The 20,590-nt window shown below is 37.3% G+C and overlaps 1 protein-coding gene across 7 annotated transcripts in view; it reads right to left on the bottom strand.

The window, feature by feature from the left end:
* Positions 1-345: 345 nt before the first annotated feature.
* LOC149543979 (arginyl-tRNA--protein transferase 2-like) overlaps positions 346-20,590 on the bottom strand; it is a 74,343-nt gene continuing 54,098 nt past the window's right edge. For 4 of the 7 annotated variants that reach the window (XM_089798621.1, XM_089798618.1, XM_089798622.1 and 1 more), the window contains exons 3-6: positions 13,130-13,280; positions 11,796-13,004; positions 1,024-1,333; positions 346-882 (exon numbers count right to left, since the gene is read on the bottom strand). In XM_089798621.1, coding sequence (XP_089654747.1) covers positions 760-882; positions 1,024-1,333; positions 11,796-13,004; positions 13,130-13,227 — 1,740 coding nt within the window. In that variant the 5' untranslated portion in view covers positions 13,228-13,280 and the 3' untranslated portion in view covers positions 346-759. The remainder of the gene's footprint in view (positions 883-1,023; positions 1,334-11,795; positions 13,005-13,129; positions 13,281-20,590) is intronic. The other 3 variants (XM_089798624.1, XM_089798620.1, XM_089798617.1) reach the window with 2 other exon arrangements.

The raw sequence follows: 20,590 nt of genomic DNA, 5'->3' as shown, positions 1-20,590 counted from the left end.
TTTTTTCTTTCAACTCTTCATCAAAGAAAGGTATTAGCATTGGAGCTCAAATAAAAAACCGATGTAATTTATGGCATTTTCACATGACTTCTGGATAGAACTCATAACATTCCAATTTTCAATAGATGTTACTGAAAGACAATCATTAAAAGCATCGAGCTCCTTGTGATTTACAAATCAAGTCCAAAGTCTCAGATACGGAGTTGTTTATTAGTTTGAAGACAAGTTTTTTGGTCAGCGGTACAAGTTTCTGCATAAGAAATGTGTTGAACCTGCTCCTTTCACATATAAGACAGCCTCACTAGACGGCTCATAACATTATTATTGGCAACTTTGTCTACTAAATTATAGGTTTAGGAAAAAATTTCAATTGATCCAATTTTTTCACAATTCCCAGAAGGTACTTGGGATCACTTTGACTTGACGAAAGTAGAATCCCCTGCTTTATACTTTGATCTTGCACATGATACTGATTAGAATGGTACAATTTCCAATAATATGTGAATGCTGATAGAGCTCAGTACTAAAGATCATCAAAAAGTAAAAGACTGTCAAGTCTTAAACTCTAGTACTGAACCCAAAATGCACAATTTGTGTATGCATTGAACTGTATAAAGTACTTTCTGAAAATAGATCTTTGCCTTATTTTTCAGAAAACATATCCTGCATTAGAGGCGGACACATTGAATGTAGACCATACAATTACAGTGAGAATTGCCTACAATTACATACAATTACCAGTAGCAATACATTCTGTACTCAGGCTAGGCAGTATGCCATCCGTCTAGAAAGTTCTGTACCAACTACTTTGACATATTTCCTCAAATGTCCCACCAATGAATGAGGGTTTCCACGATCAAAAAGACCAAAAGTCTGTAACTCCTTCACATTCAATATTTTAAAAAACAGAAGTAATCAGCCACAGGCGTTAAGGCAAATGAGCTTCTAATAAATAAGGAGAAAAATTGTTTATAATGTCTCAGAATAAAAATTTGTCTCCAGAAATACGAGCAAAAAGGATACCTGAAATTGAAACCGCAAGCCATTAATTTGAATCAGGACCCCACTGATATCTTCTGCAGCCAAATCACTATCAGGATTTGCAATGTTATCAATGCCTATTGAATCATCACTACTATCTGAATTCAAGAATTCATTTAGGTCACTATCATGCATTTCCAGTCCATCTTGCATTTCATGATCATCTTGTCCAGAGAAATCCTGCCCTTGCTCGTGATCCTGGCTTGAAATGGATTCTGCAGTGGGATAGTCAGAGAGACAAACATAGGGCTTCCTATCAAGCAAGGGTTTTGAAACTTGGAAGGGAATCCACCTGCAATAGGTAATGATAAAAGGTATCAAATGTCTAAATCTAACCAAATCATAAGGTATGCACCCTCTTCACCAAGAAATTCAAGGTAAAACACTTTTACTTAACAAAGAATGGTAAGTAGGATTCACTAAAAATTTACAATAAATTTGGGTTTAAAAGGGTGTTGAAACACAAAATTTTGACAGGTAAATTCTGTCCCCTTCCCCATCCAGATTAACTAATGAAACTTGCAGTTACTGGCCCAAAAAAACTTATAACACAAAAATTATTGACAATTCCCACAGGTCTTGGCAAATTAGAAGAGACGGTGAGTACTCCCCCAGTCTCATAAGAAATCTTTGAGAATCCATGGACCTGCCACAACTCAAATATAGGACCCCTCATTTACCACATTACATTGTTTTAGAAGTTAAAGGAAGCTTCATATCCCCCCTCATACCCACAATGTTGCTTTAGAGCTATTATGCAGGAGCATCCAAGGATAGTTGGCAATCTTGCATCACCCAAAAAGATTTCCTTTCTGTTTGCCTGTTTTCTGTTCTCATTGGATAGTCTGTATTTTGAGTAGAATCGGTACAGTTGGTTTGTTATCTTATGCAATCCTTATGGTGTGCTCTAGCCATCATGGAGATCCTATATCTAACTGTGCAGCTTGATCCGATATTTCCAAATGAAGTTATCTTAAAATTGTTCTGGTCCTATATTTGGTTTCTTGTTTTAATGACCAGGTTGGCAAGATTCGGCTTGCGACAAAGCTCCATGTTATCCAAAGCCTAATGGCAGACCGCCTTGTGCACATCATGATGTATCAAATTGAGAGTGCTCTTATGGATTTGGGCCCTGACCTATATGCTTGTAATACATTTCTTTGTCTTGAGTCAAGATAGTTGATCGGATAAGCCGACTTGTGGTTTGCAATCTTATATATAAGTAGGGTAGTAGACCTTGTTTAGAAGTAGCATTCAGGCATTAAGATTGGTAATAAAGACGGCCAATATATCAGATTGTGGAGATAGGAAATAAGGCTTAAGTCCTTAGTAATGAGGCATGTCTGTTGAATAATTTGTAATCTGTGTTTGCACGCCAACTTAATTATAATTGAAGATCATATTTCCTTATTGTTAGTTTGTTCATTGTTTTGCTTTGTCATTTCTGCTGTGGTGTTTATAGCTACAGGGTTCGACATCTTCTTCGGAGATTTCTCTTGCCGTCACTGCATCAAATGGTATCAAAGTGTAGTTATGATTCATGCGATTGCTCATCTGAGTCCCTGAGTTCACAAAGTTGCAGATTTGTTGTTTGTGTGGTGGCAGAACCGCACATTTGGCCTACATCAACAAGAGGGTTGTCCAAGGAGGTTAGGGATTGGATTTGCTGCTGATTGTGCATGACAGAGAAAGTTGCTGCAAAAGGATTAATTAGATCGAGTTCCAAAGGTTGTAAATCCTAAGATCCTAGTCGTGGGATGGCAGAAGGTATATCTGACTAACAATTGCAGAGGTAAGCACAAGGAAGAGGTGGTGGATTGATTGAAGGGCGAGTTCGTGGTTTTCAATGACTGCACTCAAGCTGTTTGAGGCAGATTGGAGGTGTTAGTTGATTGCTTGATTGTATTAAGGCAATCAACAATGGTAATCAGATGGCCGGAGTAGTTATTGTTTAGAAGTAGCATTCAAGTATTAAGATTGGTAATAGAGCCAATATATCTGATTGTGAAGACAGAAAATTAGAGTTAGGTCCTTAGTAATAAAGCATAGCTGTTGAATAATCTGTAATCTGCATTTACAGGCCAGCTTTATGATAATTGAAAATCATATTTCCTTCTTGCTGGTTTTGTTCATTATTTTGTTTTGTCGTTGCCACTGTGGTGTTTATAGCTGCAGGGTTGGATGTCTCTTTTGGGGATTTCTCTTTCCTTGACTTCATCAAGCTATCAGATCAGTCTTGACCAACAGCCATTTCAGCCATATTAAATACTAAGAAAGGTTTTTAAGTACATCCATTATTGAGGATAAATCGGCCCCATTGGATCAAGTTTTATCTATGTTCTTCCACTCGTCAAAAACACTCGAGAGCTTCTAGGTCATTTAATCCACAGAGGAATTATAACCAGTTGGATTGGAACTTTTGACAGATGTATGATCAAAGAAGCTTTTTGAGGACGTTACTAATGCATAGAAACTTGGGGTCCACAAAAGCATTAAAAAATATTGTACAACATGTGGAAGCAGATTCACAGCAGGTGCTCAACAAGAAGGCAGCAGTAAAAGCCCTTTGGAGCAGCTTTGCATATGGGCTTTTTGGGCATGAAAAAAAACTAATGATTGATATGAAATGGCAGTTAATGTAACATTTGGTAGTAAGCCTCTGTTCCACAGTTTCAGAATGGAGAGATGGGGGACACAGCAACAGGTTTTGGTTATGGACCAAATTTGGTGGCACAAATATAATGTAGCACTTCGAAAAAGTAGTTATAGAAATATGTATAATAAATTTCAATTGAAATATATAATATGGTACTAAACAGCATCAATTGGCGTCATGTGCAGGAAGCTCACAAGGTTCTTAGGTACTCTTAGGATGGTTCTGCACCAAGTTAACTAAGGATCATTAGGATGATGAAGATGTTTTGGTTTAACCTAATTATGGCAAATATTAGTTTCAAAAGTTACCACAAAATTTCACCCTTAAAGTATTGAATCATCATTTATTGCTGCTGTTTGCATTTGTAGTTGTTTGATATGTGCTGTTTTAATTACCGTAAAAAATTTCATACTTAACCAGCATAGTTGTTAAAACTTAAACCAGTAAAAAGTGCTGAATGTATGATATCATTGGTGAACCAAACATACAAGTAAAGTTTATGATGTTATTGCTATACACTGCAAGAGGTGCAGAGCTAACTACAATGTAAAATATAAGAGAGATAAACAATTTTTTCTCAAATGCAGAAGACAATCACCACAAAAATGGTTCAATTTTCTTCAGAATGTTCTAAACACAAAATTGTTATAGCAGTTGTTCAGGCAGTGGGGCTATTGCTTCAGGCAAGGTGAGGCACTGCAGGAAAGTCTTGGGGACATTCCCTGTTGCAGGCTTTGGTAGAGGGGCGACGGGGGGAAGTTTGCCCGTCACAAGATATACTCACACCAGAAACGCTGGGATTCTTAGAGGGACACATCACAGTGAAACAATGTAAACAAAGGCTGTTCACAGAGCTTTTTCATTTGTGATAAATCCTGGTAAACTTTTCTTTAACCTTGATCAATGGTTGGTATGCTCATCCAAGAGATTGAAGCTACTAAGCTTTAATCATTTATAATTTTTTTATTAACCAAAGCAGCTTCTTTGCTGTCTACAAGATTAATGTCAGCAAAAAAGATGAAGATATTATAAGGAACAACCTGAAAGCATAAACAAAATAGAGTGTGAGACGTTATAAGTCTTAACCTGATTTGGAGAGCAACCCAATAAAGACAAGAATTGCTGACCTGAATGGGGATCAACAGTAGTCAACGTGTCCTTTTATGTAGACAAAGGCTTTTCAAAGGGATTCCTTATTCGTAGAAAATCTTGTTAACTGAAATGTCCCTTTACTGATTTTGCATGATATTTCCAGCTTCAAATCAGACCTTTAAAATCAAACAAACAATATTACAAAGATCTGCCAATTTCCCAATAAAACCCAAATCAGGTATGTCCAAATTAGTGCCAAAAACTTCACAACTTCACAATTTTTTAATAAATCTGAGAATGGACATTTTTACAGAAATTTCAGCAGCATAACAGCCTACAAAATGACATTTCCAAATTTGTATAGCCTTTACACAACAGCTCACAAATGTAGGGCAAAACTATGCTCAATCGGGCTCCCGAAATTAACACAAAAATGCCCGGAAACACCACAAAAACACTCATAAACTATCTCAGAAGTTTAATCACGACCCAATACATATATTCAGCTCTATTTTAACATCATAAAGTCTGAAATACAGCAGCAAACCAAACTGATATGAAACACTCAAATGAAAACCCAAACTCAAACCAAAAACAACCCCGAAAACACCCAAATCGGCACTATTCAGCACAAAGGCAAACTCTGTATGAGCATGCACATGGAATGGCTTCAAACTCCCGTCCTTAGCCTTCCTGGAAACCTGCAAACTCCCATTCTTGGGTCTCCTTCTCCACAGGTTTGGCAGTCTCTGAAGAACAACAAGAAAATTAGCAAAAATCAAGTTGTAGAATGAGTCCAAAATGCCTCCAAACCCCTTTTAAAGAGGGCATAACCCTAACTCACGTCCAAGAGGGGTTAATAAAATATAATTTAATAATAATTTTATTTATTAGTCCATTGGTTTCCAAAGATTAGCCCCTTTTTTCCGACTTCACCTTTTTGGAGCCTGCCTGCCTTAGCAAAGTTTTTTTTTTTTTTAATTATTTGAATAGGGGACATGACAAGTCCTCCCCTCCCAAATATTGCTTGTCCTCAAGCAATGAAGGTTGGAATTCTCAAGAATATGTGCTCCTTCCCAAGTTGCATCCTCTAGTGGTAATCCTTTCCATTTGACCAAATGCTCTATGACGCTCCTATTTCTCAACCTTTTCTCTCTTGTATCCAAAATCTCTTCTAGTAACAAAACTAATTTCCCTTCATCATCAAGAGGTGGTAATTCTGTAGATACTATGGTTTGCTGGCCTAGAACCTTCTTTAAGCAAGATACATGAAAAATATTATGTATTTTGCTGTTTGGTGGGAGCTCCAATTCATAAGCTACCTCTCCTACCTTCTTGATGATTTTATAAGGCCCATAGAACCTTGGCTTGAGTTTCTCTGCCCCACTCCTCTTCAAGGTGCTTTGCTTATATGGCTGCAACCTAACAAATACCAAATCTCCCACCTCAAAAGATCTTTCAATCATTTTCCTGTCAGCATATATCTTTTGTTGGTTCTGTGCATGTTGTAGATTATCCTTGAGGAACCTTATTATGTCTTGGCTTTGCTTGATGAAATCACTTGCTGCGGGTACTCTGCTATCGGAAAGTATTAGATGAACAAAGGAAAGGGAATCATAACCATAAAGAGCACGAAAAGGAGGCATACCAATAGACATGTGATGAGATGTATTGTAACAATACTCCCCTAGGTGTAACCATTTCACCCAAGCATGTTGTTGATTGGAAACATAGTTCCTCAAATATCCCTCTATCCATTTATTAACTATCTCTGTTTGTCCATCTGTTTGAGGGTGATAGCTAGTACTGGGAGTGAGTTCAGTTCCTGCCAAATGAAAGAGCTCCTTCCAAAAAGAGCTGAGGAATCTACTGTCCCGGTCACTAACAATGTTTCTAGGCAAACCATGTAATCTAAAAATTTCCTTGAAGAACAATTCGGCCACTTGTGATGCCTTGAAATCAGATGTGATAGGAAAGAAATGTGCATACTTAGTTAGTCTATCTACCACCACATATATGCAATCCTTACCTTGAACCTTGGGCAACCCAGTGATGAAATCCATGGAAATACTTTCCCATTTTTGTTCGGGAATAGGAAGTGGCTGCAACAACCCTGCAGGAAAATTTTGCTCACTCTTGCTTTGTTGGCATACCATACATTCCTTAATGTGTTTAAGGACATCCTCCTTCATACCCTTCCATGAAAACCGCTCTCGAATTTGCCTGTATGTCTTGAAGTATCCCTGATGACCAGCCAAAGGTGTGTCATGAAAGACCCTCAATATCCTCTCCTTAGTTTTTGACCCTGGCACTAAGAAGATCCTGTTCTTGTAATAAGTCAATTCATCAACAACCTTGTACCTGTTATCATCCACTAACTTATCCAAAATCTTGGTGGCAAATGAATCTTTAGCATACTCTAAAATTATGGAGACTTTCCAATCAGCAGAGATAGATGATAAGGAACACAAAGTGGGCTTTCTTGAGAGAGCATCAGCAGCCACATTATTCTTTCCTTTCATGTATTCAATATCAAAATCATAAGCTTGCAATTTGCTTACCCATTTTTGTTGACGATCATTCAAATCCCTTTGGTTCAAGAAGAACCTGAGGCTATTATGGTCTGTCTTTACAATGAATCTCCCACATACCAAATATTGTCTAAACTTATGAAGTGCATGCATGATTGCCAACATTTCCTTATCATAGATGGAGTAACCTTTCTCTGATTTATTTAATTTTCTACTCTCAAATGCTATTGGATGTCCCCTTTGAGTTAGGACAGCCCCTATACCTTCTCCAGAAGCATCACATTCAACAACAAAAGGTAAAAAGAAATCTGGAATTGCAAGCACAGGGCATGAACTCATTACCTCCTTAAGCTTATCAAATGTTTTTTGTGCCTCTTCTGTCCAAACAAAAGCTCCTTTCTTTGTCAAATCAGTCAAGGGGGCAGCAAGCTGAGAAAATCCCTTGGCAAATCTCCTATAGTAGCTACAGAACCCGAAGAAACCTCTCAACTGTGTAAGATTAGTGGGTGGAGGCCAATCCAAAATTGCCTGGATTTTTTGTTGATCAACCTGTACTCCTTTAGAGCTTATAATATGTGCCAAATATAGGATCTCTGTCAAACCAAACTCACATTTAGATAGCTTAGCATAGAAGGATTTCTGCTCCAAGATTCCCAAAACAGTGTCTATGTGCTTTAGATGCTCTTCCCATATTTTACTGTATATCAAGATATCATCGAAAAATACCAAAACAAATTTCCGAAGATGCTGACTGAATACCTTATTCATACAAGATTGGAATGTTGCAGGTGCATTAGTGAGTCCGAATGGCATAACAAGAAATTCAAAGTGCCCATAGTGACATCTGAAAGCAGTCTTTTCCACATCTTCACTCCTCATTCGGATTTGATGGTAGCCTGATCTTAAGTCAATTTTTGAGAAGTATACAGCACCATGTAACTCATCAATGAGTTCATCTATGCGTGGTATGGGATACCTATTTTTTATGGTCTTCTTGTTTAGAGCCCTGTAGTCTATACACATTCTCATTGTACCATCCTTTTTCTTGACAAGTACCACAGATGATGCAAATGGACTAGAGCTAGGCCTTATGAATCCCATGTCCAGGAGTTCTTTAATAGTTTTTTCAATTTCTTCCTTATAACCTCTTGGATGGCGGTATGGGGTTGTTATAACTGGTTTGGCACCCTGTTCTAACTCTATAACATGCTCAAAACCTCTATCTGGTGGTAATCCTGGAGGCAAATCATTGAAAACTATACTATGCTTATCAAAAATATTTTGAATTTCAAAATGGAAATTACCTTGATTCTTTGGAGAGCTTGTTGGTTGGATTATGACTCCTGTTGCCCATGTTACTTGTCCTCTTCGAAAAGTCCTCTCCATCCTCTTTACAGAGACCGCCTTAGGTGCTCCATTCGATAACCCTCTCAATATGACTTCTTTCCCATTGGAATGAAATTTAAACTCCATAGTTTGATGGTTCATGTAATAGCCTCCGATAGAGTGCAACCATTGAACACCCAATACAAGATCTGTCTCCCCAATACCAACCACATAGAAGTCATCACATAACTCATAATCTCCTAAGGTCATCTTGAGTTGTTTCACCACCCGTGTGCAAGGCATAGTGAATCCATCAGCTACAGTAACATTGAATCCCTCAAAATCTTCTGCTTTAAGCCCTCTTTTCATGACAAATCCCTCATCAATAAAATTGTGAGTTGCCCCACTATCAAGAAGAACGGTCAACCTTTGCCCTGCTAGTACCCCTCGAATTCGGAAGGGATGGTATCTTGGGACTCCTGATAATGCTGCTAAAGTGCCATCCTTGCTGATTTCTTTTCCTTTCTCTTCTTCTACCTCCTCCTTAGTATCATGAAATTTTTCATGCTCATCTGAATCAGATTCTGAAGCAACTTCAATATAGTGCACTTGACCTTTCCCCAAACATCTGTGTCCTGGAACCCATGGTTCTCTACAAGTAAAACAAAGCTTTTTCCTTCGTAATTCACTCTTAGTCTCTTCATCTACCTTCTTTTTTGCCACATTTGTCACATCTTTTGGTGGTAGTGTTGGAAAAGTCTTTTTCTGAAAATTTCCCTTATGTTGCCAAAGATTTGGGGGTTTTTGATTAGTGATTGATTTCATAGGCACGCAAGTTTCAAGTTGCAAGCTTCTTTTGATAGCTTCCTGTAAGGTTGAGGGTGAGAAAGCCTTAACCAAACCCTTAATAGAATCTTCTAAACCATCAAGAAAAAGATATACAATCCTCTTTTCACTCATATCAGGTACCATAACAGCCACTTTTTGAAATTCTTCTATATACTCATTAACTGATTTGGTTTGCTTCAACTTTGACAATTCTTTAAAGTACTCTTCATCATCCTTGAGGTCAAATCTATCTATCACTCTTTGACTGAAATCTTCAAATGTAGTTACATGATCGTGACCTTGAGTAGTCATTCCATGATACCACCAATCATAGGCTGCATCTTCCAAGTGTAGACTTGCAAATTAAACAGCATCACTCTCTTTCATGGGGTTAAGTGTGAAGAAAGTTTGTAATTTTTGTAGCCATGCTTTAGCTGAAATTTTATTTGTTCTATCAAAAGTAGGTGCTGTAAACTTGCTTATTTTATTTTTGAGCTCTCTTCCACTTGTGTCATGCTCCCTCCTATTCTCTTTCTTGGGCATCAAAGTGTTCATTATATCCACATATTCTCTAAAAGGAACTGAACTACGAAAGTCATCATCTAAGCCATTATAAGTAGCTCTTAATGTAATCAAGTTACCTGTAACCTCTTCCACTAGATTAATGGTTGGATTTGGTACTGGTGGCTCATTTGCAGGCAAGAAAATAGTTTTGGTTGATTTAGATGGTGTGGATCTCCCATTTCTTGGCTCCTCTGAAGTGCTCCCTTTCTCATTAATAGATGCAACTCCTTGTAATTTTTCTGTCAATATTCGCAAAGCCTCTCTAGTTTCCGCCAAACCATCCACTGTTTGCTTCTGAGTATTTTGGATGTCTTGGAAGAATTTCTTTGCCATCTCATCTGGATCAGCCATACTTTTTTCTTCCTTGGATTTTGTACTTTTGCTTTCAACTGGGGGTTTGATCAAAATTTCTTTATTCTTTTCTCGCTGCAAATATCTTTTTTCTCTTTCACTTAGTTGCATGCGATCATAAATTTTGACATGAAACTAATTAGAAGCAACATGCAACCATAAAATATGACATGCAAGATCTGGGTAGTTGTCAAAACTGACATGCAAGATCTGGGTAGTTATTAAAACTGCATGCAACTTCTACAAACCCTCAGGCTGGCAAGATCACGGCTCTGATACCACTGAAATGTCCCTTTACTGATTTTGCATGATATTTCCAGCCTCAAATCAGACCTTTAAAATCAAACGAACAATATTACAAAGATCTGCCAATTTCCCAATAAAACCCAAAACGGGTATGTCCAAATTAGTGCCAAAAACTTCACAACTTCACAATTTTTTAATAAATCTGAGAATGGACATTTTTACAGAAATTTCAGCAGCATAACAGCCTACAAAATGACATTTCCAAATTTGTATAGCCTTTACACAACAGCTCACAAATGTAGGGCAAAACTATGCTCAATCGGGCTCCCGAAATTAACACAAAAATGCCCGGAAACACCACAAAAACACTCATACACTATCTCAGAAGTTTAATCACGACCCAATACATATATTCAGCTCTATTTTAACATCATAAAGTCTGAAATACAGCAGCAAACCAAACTGATATGAAACACTCAACTGAAAACCCAAACTCAAACCAAAAACAACCCCGAAAACACCCAAATCGGCACTATTCAGCACAAAGGCAAACTCTGTACGAGCATGCACATGGAATGGCTTCAAACTCCCGTCCTTAGCCTTCCTGGAAACCTGCAAACTCCCGTTCTTGGGTCTCCTTCTCCACAGGTTTGGCAGCCTCTGAAGAACAGCAAGAAAATTAGCAAAAATCAAGTTGTAGAATGAGTCCAAAATGCCTCCAAACCCCTTTTAAAGAGGGCATAACCCTAACTCACGTCCAAGAGGGGTTAATAAAATATAATTTAATAATAATTTTATTTATTAGTCCATTGGTTTCCAAAGATTAGCCCCTTTTTTCCGACTTTACCTTTTTGGAGCCTGCCTGCCTTAGCAAAGTTTTTTTTTTTTTAAATTATTTGAATAGGGGACATGACATTAACTGTTCAATTAATCCTGATCATTGTTTAGTAAGCTTCTTCTAGGCACTGAAAATGCTTGAAGCTTTACTAATTTATAACCTAGAGCAGTTTCGACAGCAGGAATGAAGTTGCAAACAGAACAGAACTAAAAGTATTAAAAATAGAACTTCAGGCACAAACATTCTCAACTTACATTTGAAAGAAGGCAATAACAAAAGGAGCTTAAGTTTAATTTGGACAAGTAAAAGTAACAGAACTTACTGATAGCGAACAGGACACAACAGTTCTGAGGGATTATATGCTGCTTTGTATCTCATTTTTGGACAAGAATGAATATAGTAGCCAAGATAATAATACTGTAGAGAAGGACAGATCTTTTGCATCTCCTGCACCCATTTTATTTCTTGTAGAGCTGAATACTTCCCAAGAGATAAAAATGCGTAGTCTGGATCCCAAAACAGGTACTTGCTTGAAAAGCATTTAGGTAATATATCAACCACACCAACAGCAATCAATTGCCCATCAATCAAGTATTGCTGGTGAAATGAACCAAAGCCACAAGTTGGAACAGTATTGTTATCAGTTGCTGGAACATAAACTAAAGGAGTGTCTACAAGAAATCTTCGGTATGATTTTTCCTCAACATCCTGTGGTCTATCATTATGCACCTTTATTTGATACTTCTTGTACAAGGCAAACTCTTGAGGATCAAATGACGATCTATTCAGACGAATCTCAAGTCTGTGTCTTTCATGCTTCTGAGAATTTCGATTGTCATCACAAGACACAGCTCTTTTCTCATCAACTTTGGTCTTCTCTGACAAAAGTGCAGGACATGGCTTTACTACAGATGTTTTACCAAGAAAACTTTGTTCCAAATCTTGCATTCCATTGCAAGAAAATAAATTGAGATAACCATTACAGGCTTGTAAAAGGAAACCAGGAAGCCCTCCAAATGTTTCTAGCTTGGAGGCCAATTTCTCTGCTACAATTATGGGAGAAACTTCTCTCGATCTCTCTTGCTGACCTTGGCCGTTCTCCAAAACATCAGATGCACTCTTCAACTTCTCTGGCAGCTTCATGTTATTCAGGATGGCTGCAATTTGAAATGAAATATTACAAGAGAATTTTAAGTCTTTAAAAGTTTCTTTCAATTTCTTCTTCTTCTGGACTGTCACTTTTTTCACAGCTGCCTTGGGGAAGTTGACACCAGTAGGAAGTTCCTCGCTTTCTACACAAGCATTGACTAAATCATCAATCTTCTTTGAGATATACATTGCCTCTTTGTCTATTTCAGATGTCTTCGAATTTTGTGCATCCAATGATACCCTAGGAGACACAGAAGTTCCCTGCATTTCTGCTTTTGCAGACATGTTTAAGTTGGAACTGCATAATCTTCCAGGAGTAAGAGCATTTTCTTTGTGCATGTTTCCTACAGTCCTTGGTCCATCATAAGATCCATCCAAAAACCTGAAGGTTGTAAGTGCAAATTACAAGCTTGGCAACAAACAAAACGAATTGAAGGATAGTCACTACTATTGAAGTGCTTGAAAAGGATCACAATCACTTACACAAAACTAGTTACAATTTTATACCTTTGCATCCGCCGACAGACACGTGTTTGCTCTTTAGATGGAACAAATGAGTCTACCTTGAGCCGAATTGTGTAAGGGGGACAGCATGTCCTTTCCATTTCAGGTTTGTAAAGAAACGCACCAGATCTTCTCCAGCCACGATCCAGAAGATCTAGAAAAATAAAATGATAACAAAGGCCTTTTACTAAAGAAAAAGATGAAGTACAACTAAGTTCAATATAATTAGTTTCTCTCGCTCATATCACTAAATGTAAGATATAAAATCAATTGTTCCCACTTACAGTATCAGCTTTTACTATTCATCCATCCATCAATTATTGTTTCTCTCAAGAGCTTCCAACTCAAAGAATGCCTCATCTATATTCTATGAATTTCTTTTTTCAGAAACACATTCCTGTTGGCAATTTTTCCTCAAACCATATCTACAGTAAAGTTCACTGTTGTTCTTAATATTGAAATTGTTAAAATTCATTTAGAAAGTGATTTGGCTATCAAAACTTATCAAGTTGCACGTAAAAAAGCATTAGTACTCTACCACAATGCTATGTTGAATCCCTCTTCTATTCAGTTGTATGCATAGACATAAGACTTGGTAAATTTTGGCATAAACTTGCCAGGTCAAAGTTGACCACAGCCCTCCAAAACAAACAGTTGGAACTTGCTAGGGCAAGTCTGCCTCTGGTAAGTCACAAGTCTCTTAAACTGTCAAGTTTCTGCAGACTTACAAATTTCAACAAGCAGATTCACAAATCTTACCAGAAAAATTAAAAACTACAGTACTGGTTCCCTCTCATAAGATTCAGACCCTGGTTCGGGTACAATCTGATCTGGATTCCACCCAGATTCCTGTTCAGAATCTTGCCAGAATATAAGCAGAATCCATGGGGATCTGCACATATGGGTGCCCCAAAAACAGGGCCTACATTGCATTTTTATTTTTATTTTTAAATTAAAAAGCCTCTAATCCCTAATTAAGTCATTTATTGGTCATTCATTCATCTCTCAAGCATTGTTCACCATTTTTGCTATGTTCTACAGTTGTAGCATTTTCCTTCGAAAATGAACACTAAGGAGGACTAAGACTTGCATCAAAGATTTAGAAATCATTGGGGAAGGCAGATTTTGTGCACAAAGGTAAGTGAATCTTCATTTTGTTCAAGAATTTAATAAATTTCAAAAGATTTTTTTAAAAAATGTATACATATTGCCGGGTTGTAATGCCAATTTTTTGTCAATTAATTATTTTGCAATAATGTGTTTGAGTTTTCTTTCCATTTTATGTCCATTATTCAGAGTTTGATAGAATGGTTGGAAATGCAAGTAGAAGCTCTAGTTCAATTGTCAAGGAAAACCCTTTCAAAATAGATGCAAGTTCACTGCTTTGGTATTACACGACAATGATTAGAGCAGTGCCCAGTGGTAGGGGTTTTTTGGCAGTGTAACCATTGCAATGTAGAGTATTTAAGCTCATACTATCAAGTATTTTTGGCAGTGTAACCATTGCAACGTAGAGTATCTGAGCTCATACTATCAAGTGAAACCTTGTGAGGAGAAGATGGGAACAGGCTGCCAACTCATTTAATCTTGCAATATGCTAAAGAGCAAGACGAAGCTGATAAGAGAACCAATAGAAGAAAGACAGAAAGATCCCATGCCCAGACACGCTTGATGGGACCTCCTAGAGACTTGGTAAAATCTATTGTCCCACAATCCTTTCTTGCCAATGCCACTACCTTCTAAACCAAAAAAAATTCACGGAAAAGAGGCCCACTGGATGTGGCCTTCAAAAATGAAATGAAAGCTGTTGCTGATCAAATTATTGCCCATTGCTTGCTGTGAATGGGATTCCATTCAACCTTGTTAGATCACATTATTGGCAGGAAACAGCGTGTACCTTTTGCAAAGCACTTGCTGATTATGTTAGTCATGGGTATGAAAAGGTGGGAACCACCTTATTGTTGAAGAAGAAAGCCTGGGTGGTGACACAATTGAATGTGATCAAGGATACATGGGTGGAAACAAGTGTCTTATCATTTTTTATGGATGGAAAGATTGCAAGAATAGGCCTTTCATCAATGTTATAGCAGTGTCACCTAAAGGAGTGATGTTATTGGAAGCAGTGGATTGTGAGGGGCTGCAAGTTATAACAAACAATGCTAAAAAATGTAGGGCAGTTGGGGCTATAGTGGAGGCAACATATAATCACATGTTGCGAACACCGTGTACAATACACTCACTCAATTTAATCATGCAAAAGATTAGTACTCAAGTTGAATGGGTCGATAAAATTTACACAAAGGCTAAGGAGATACAAATGTTTGTGATTAATCATTACATGAAACAAGCCATATTCAAGATCTTTTCTACATTGGAGCTGTTGAAGGTAATTTAAATTTGTTTTTATATTTTATTTTTTAGTTTAAACTTTTTTGGAGTTGTTTAAGGTAATTCAAATTTGTTTTTATATTTTATTTTATAGTTTTGAATTTTTTAATAGATGAACTTGATATGTGACATGTATGTTTTATGTCATCAAAAGTTGCCAAAACGGGATTTGCATCTCACACAATTGTCTTAAGACAAAATGTGAAGGTGTGAGAGGCCTTGAGTGCTATGGTTCAACACTTTTTGGAGCATATGGAGGCAATCAAACACAAAGAAAAAGAAGAGTAAACGCATTGATTCTTGATGGTGAATGGTGGCAATTTAAAGAATATGTTTTAGAACTCACCAAGCCCATCATGAGCATGATTAGATTTTCTGATACTGGACATCTAAGTTTGGGTGTAATTTATAATGATGTAGGCACCATGGTGAAGCACATATGATCGAGGGTAAGCACCACTTAAAAAAAAAATGTTGTTTGGGGTTGGAAAGAACCACTCTTGTTGTCCATAAAATAATTTTTGATTGTTTGAACAAGATGACCAACTCCTTACATCTCTTGGTGTATGCTTTGTTGCCAAGGTTTTATAGCCAAGAGATGGTTTCACAACCAACAGGGCAGCACCATATAGAGATGCAGAGGTTGTTGGTGGTTACAAGGCTGCATTTTCAAAGATACATAGTCATAATCAAACTCAAAACATTGTCCTCACCGTGTTTGCCCAATTTGCATCTACCAAATATCACAACACTTCCACTCTTCATACTCAATATAGGATGACGCTGATGAATGGTGGTATCTACATGATCAACACTTTATTTTCTTGCTATCTCTTGCAATTAACTTCTCTCCCAAGTGTGTATCTTTAAAAAAAAAAAAAATTATTATTCTTCAATTTTGAATTTTCATTTAAACATGGTGCTACCATATTGAAAATTAAAGACTAAATGTAAATATTGTTTGCTAACTCAACAATTTGCAAGTTCTTCTTCAGCTGAGCAAAATTAAAGTACACACTCCATCCACTTGGTTAAGCACAATCATTTAGGTGCCAAAAAAACAGAAGATTTGGTCTTTATAAACTGCAACCTCCATATATTGTCACTTAAGAAAACAGACTACCATGAGCATGCAACAAAGAATTGGGATCTAATCCCTGAGTGTTCTAACTTAGATGTCATGGTTGCACAACTTGCTCGAGTCTCTGATGATGAACAAGAGGCAGCTATTTCACATGACATGGACATGGTGAGTGCCACAATTGTTGGTTCAAATGAAATTGAAGAGGAACCAAATGTTTACCTTGGTTCCTATGAAGACGAATTTGGATAATAAGTTTTAAATATGGAACATGGCTCATGACTTAGATTTCCATCATGTAATGACATTTTGAGACTTTTGCAAAGTATGAATATGTCATATTCATATATTTACAATTACGGGTTTATCATTTTATGAGAACCCTACTTTAGCTTCTTAATATTATTACATGTCTGAACTTCGAAGTTTTGAACCAATGAAGAATGAACATTGACATGTTACATGTAAGAATCAATGAATATACATACATATATATTTTTTCGAAAATTTCTATATTTATATGATGCAAGTCTCAAGAGCATCTTATGTTCTTGGCAATCTTACATAAAACCGAAAACATTTTCTTTCAGTTTTCCTGTTAGTTCAGTTTTTTGTGTTTCTTTCAATGCACCTTCGGTTCGGATCATTTGTTGTTGCACCCTTGTGGTATATCCCCGACATCATGTTGAATCTATGTCGAAATTTGTATCTTGATTCGTTACTTTGAAAATGAGATCTCGTGGATAATTGGCAGGACCTATCTGTTCTTCATGTTCTAACAGTCAGTCAGAGCTTTCCAATCTCACGAAGCAATTTCCCAATTCAAAAAGCTTCATGACCCATATTACGATGTTCCTTGGTCCTTGGCCAACATCTCTCTTGGATTGTGCTTTCATTTCACATCTATTTAAGGGAGATCCATATGATTTGGGTCCTAACCCATATTTTTGTACTATATTTTCTTCACCTCGGAGAATGTAATCCTTCTAGGCTGACTTGATGCTTGCGAAGCTCTATTAATTCATGTAATCGATCCTTAGGAGCTTTTTTGGGGCATCCACAAATAGATATTGGAAGATTGGCTTTCTGAAGCTCAATTGTAAGGATTTCAATCTGCAATTGAGCCTGTATGCCTCGAATGTAAGCTTGCATGTTGTTGGCCAATTGTAATTGAATTTCTTATAACGTGAAGGGCTGAGCCTGATTTCTCTCAGTTGTTTCTGTTGTGTGACTCTTGTTGCACAGCTTGGACACGTCTCTTTGAGGTCACTCCTATTGTGACTGCATCAAGTGATATCAGAGTGAGCTTCATTCCTTGAGATGATTAAATCTCTATTCTAGAGGTTACAAAGCCCTAGATTTGATTGTTGTGGGGTGTGAAAGTGAGGATCTGACCCGCAATTGCAAAGGACTTTCTCAAATATGGTTCAAGGAGGAAATACCAAAGGTGGTGCTCGGAGAGATACAGATCCAGCCATGATGGAATTACTGAGACAAGAAGAAGCCAAATTGGAAGCTGTGGAAACAACCCAAAGGAGAGATCGACATATTGATCACGTGAGTGACAAAGAAGAATAAGTTGAGTAAGAAGAAGAACCAAAACTTGATCAGGGAGATGAAAGACTCTTAAGAGCCTTAATAGGGCGAACACAAAACCTTATTTCAATCCACTTGATTATGCCGGCATGTCAGATTCAAAAGAGTTTCTAGATTTAGTTACAGAGATGGAGAAATACTCTGACTTTGAAGGTACAAGCGAAGATAAGAAGGTGAAGTATGCTTGCACAAAGTTGAAAGGTTGTGCATCCTTGTGACGGGAGCATTCGCAAACTGATAGGCAAATAGGAGGTAAGGAGAAAATCATAAGTCATGGGATAGGATGGTGAATAAATTGAAGGCAAAATCCTTACCTTCTGATTACCAAGTTAAATTGTTTAGGAAATTACAAAAACCAAAAGCAGGACACCAGAGGAGTTCTACAAGTTGGGTATCAGATAAGGTCATACCAATGATGATGTGGAAAGGATTGCAAGGTATCTTAATGATTTAAGGATTTCAATACAAGATAAGATCAGTTTCCTCAAGTTGCAGAGTGTAGAAGAAGCTTATCAATATGCCTCAAAAGATGACGAATAGTTGAACAAAAGACAAGGAAAAAGACAGAGGAAGAGATGGTAAGCTTCAAAGGGGAAGAAGATTTATTGGTGGAGGAAGATCTTATGCAGATCAAAATAAGGGCAAGACAAAATTCAAAGAGATAATCTCATACCGAAGAGATGATAGAAATTGTGAACAAAGCAGTTATAGGAGAGATGTCGAAAGGGTGTTTAGAGGGACTCGTTTCAAGTGTGGTGGGTAGGGTGGCCGAGCCTTTGAATGCATCCAAGGGAATTCAAGCAAAAAAGAGAAAACAAAGGAAAAAATACATTTGTTGAAGATAAGTTTACTGAATAGTTGAACCAACCAAAAGATGGAGAAGCATTAGTGGCAAGGAGAGTCCTATGTCATGAGGAAATGGATCAATAGTCGTTGATGAGAAAGAGTTTGTTCAAGACAAGATGCAAAGTTGAAGGTAAATGTTGCAAAGTAATCATTGACAACAATAATTCAAATAACCTAGCATCCAAGGAGTTGGTGGCCAAGTAGAAGTTGTAGAGATTGATGCATCCAAAACCATATCAAATACCATGGATAAAGGATGATCATAAGAAACTGCTGAATGAACAACTGATGCAAAGCCAAGGGCAAGGTCTTCTCAAACTCCTTAATGACAATGTTGTTAAATTCTTGGCAATGTTGCAAATTGCTCAATACTCTCTTATGCATCAAAATGACTCAATAGGGCAAACTAAAGATTTAGCCTTCCAAGTTTCCAACTAGGGTTTCTAGGACCTTAACTTACTCAAACTCATCCATGGAAACTATTCGACAAATTTCAAATGCCCATCTTCAAGGAATACCCAAAACGCTGTCAACTAGGCCTAGGAGCAATTAGGTCTCCAATGACTGAAAAAAATGTTTTCTCCAACTTTATCCAAATGACCTTCAAAACAAATTGCAGTTTTGGACACCCATTTGACCCCTCTTCAACATATCAGAAGTTCAGTATGAGTTTTTTTGGACCAACCTATTCCAATGGCTTATTGTGATAGATTCAAGGTCTCAATAAGGTCACTTTTACAAAGGAAACCCCCTTGAAACTTATCATCCAACTTTACCACTTTACACAGTGTGTCGAATAGGTCTCAATTAGATTTCTAACACCAAAAGCCCCAATTTGGTCTTCAAACCCTTACTAAATCTAGGGCTTCTCCACTCTTGCCCTTGCTAGTGAAATCTCAACTAACCAATTGTGGATTCACCTTCTCCTAGACATATACAAGCATATCCAAACATCAAATGTAGGCCTCCAGTGGCCAGATATGCTACTGCTATAGACAAGCAACCAAAATGTGTTCCTTCAAACACCTCTCAATGGTGATCATCAAACCCTCTCATTTTCTTGAGATTTCATGTTAGTAGAACATTATACAAGTTGAGATATGATCATTCCATGGGGATCAAGCTCTTACATTAATGGAATGATCATTCTTCCATGAGGAAATGCAAAATTGCTTAGGAAATAAAGCAAACTCCTAAACTCTATCAGCAACTTATTGAATAAACGTACTCATAGAGTTCTCAAAACATTCACAAGCCTTCTTCTGATGTTTATAGAATATGCAGTGAATGAGAAATCAATCAATTGCGAACCAAGAATTTACAAAACAATTTAACTTTTATTGCATTTTCATGAACCAGTTTGTACAGATGTTGTCCAATCCACACCATGGTGATGTCCCTATGCCCTGAACAAGCTATATAGGCTGTCTTTCAACTTCCTTAACCAATGTACGTCCATTGGAATGTATTAAACCTATTTAAGAACTTAAATCCCCTTTCCCTCCTGTTGCCACAAATTGGAAATCCAAGAGCCTACCACTTCTCCGATAGGA

Source organism: Cupressus sempervirens, chromosome 8, assembly GCF_028749045.1.
Source record: "Cupressus sempervirens isolate cs-2001-9-10 chromosome 8, ASM2874904v1, whole genome shotgun sequence".
Lineage (NCBI taxonomy): Eukaryota > Viridiplantae > Streptophyta > Pinopsida > Cupressales > Cupressaceae > Cupressus > Cupressus sempervirens.
This window is presented reverse-complemented; position numbering and strand designations above follow the sequence as displayed.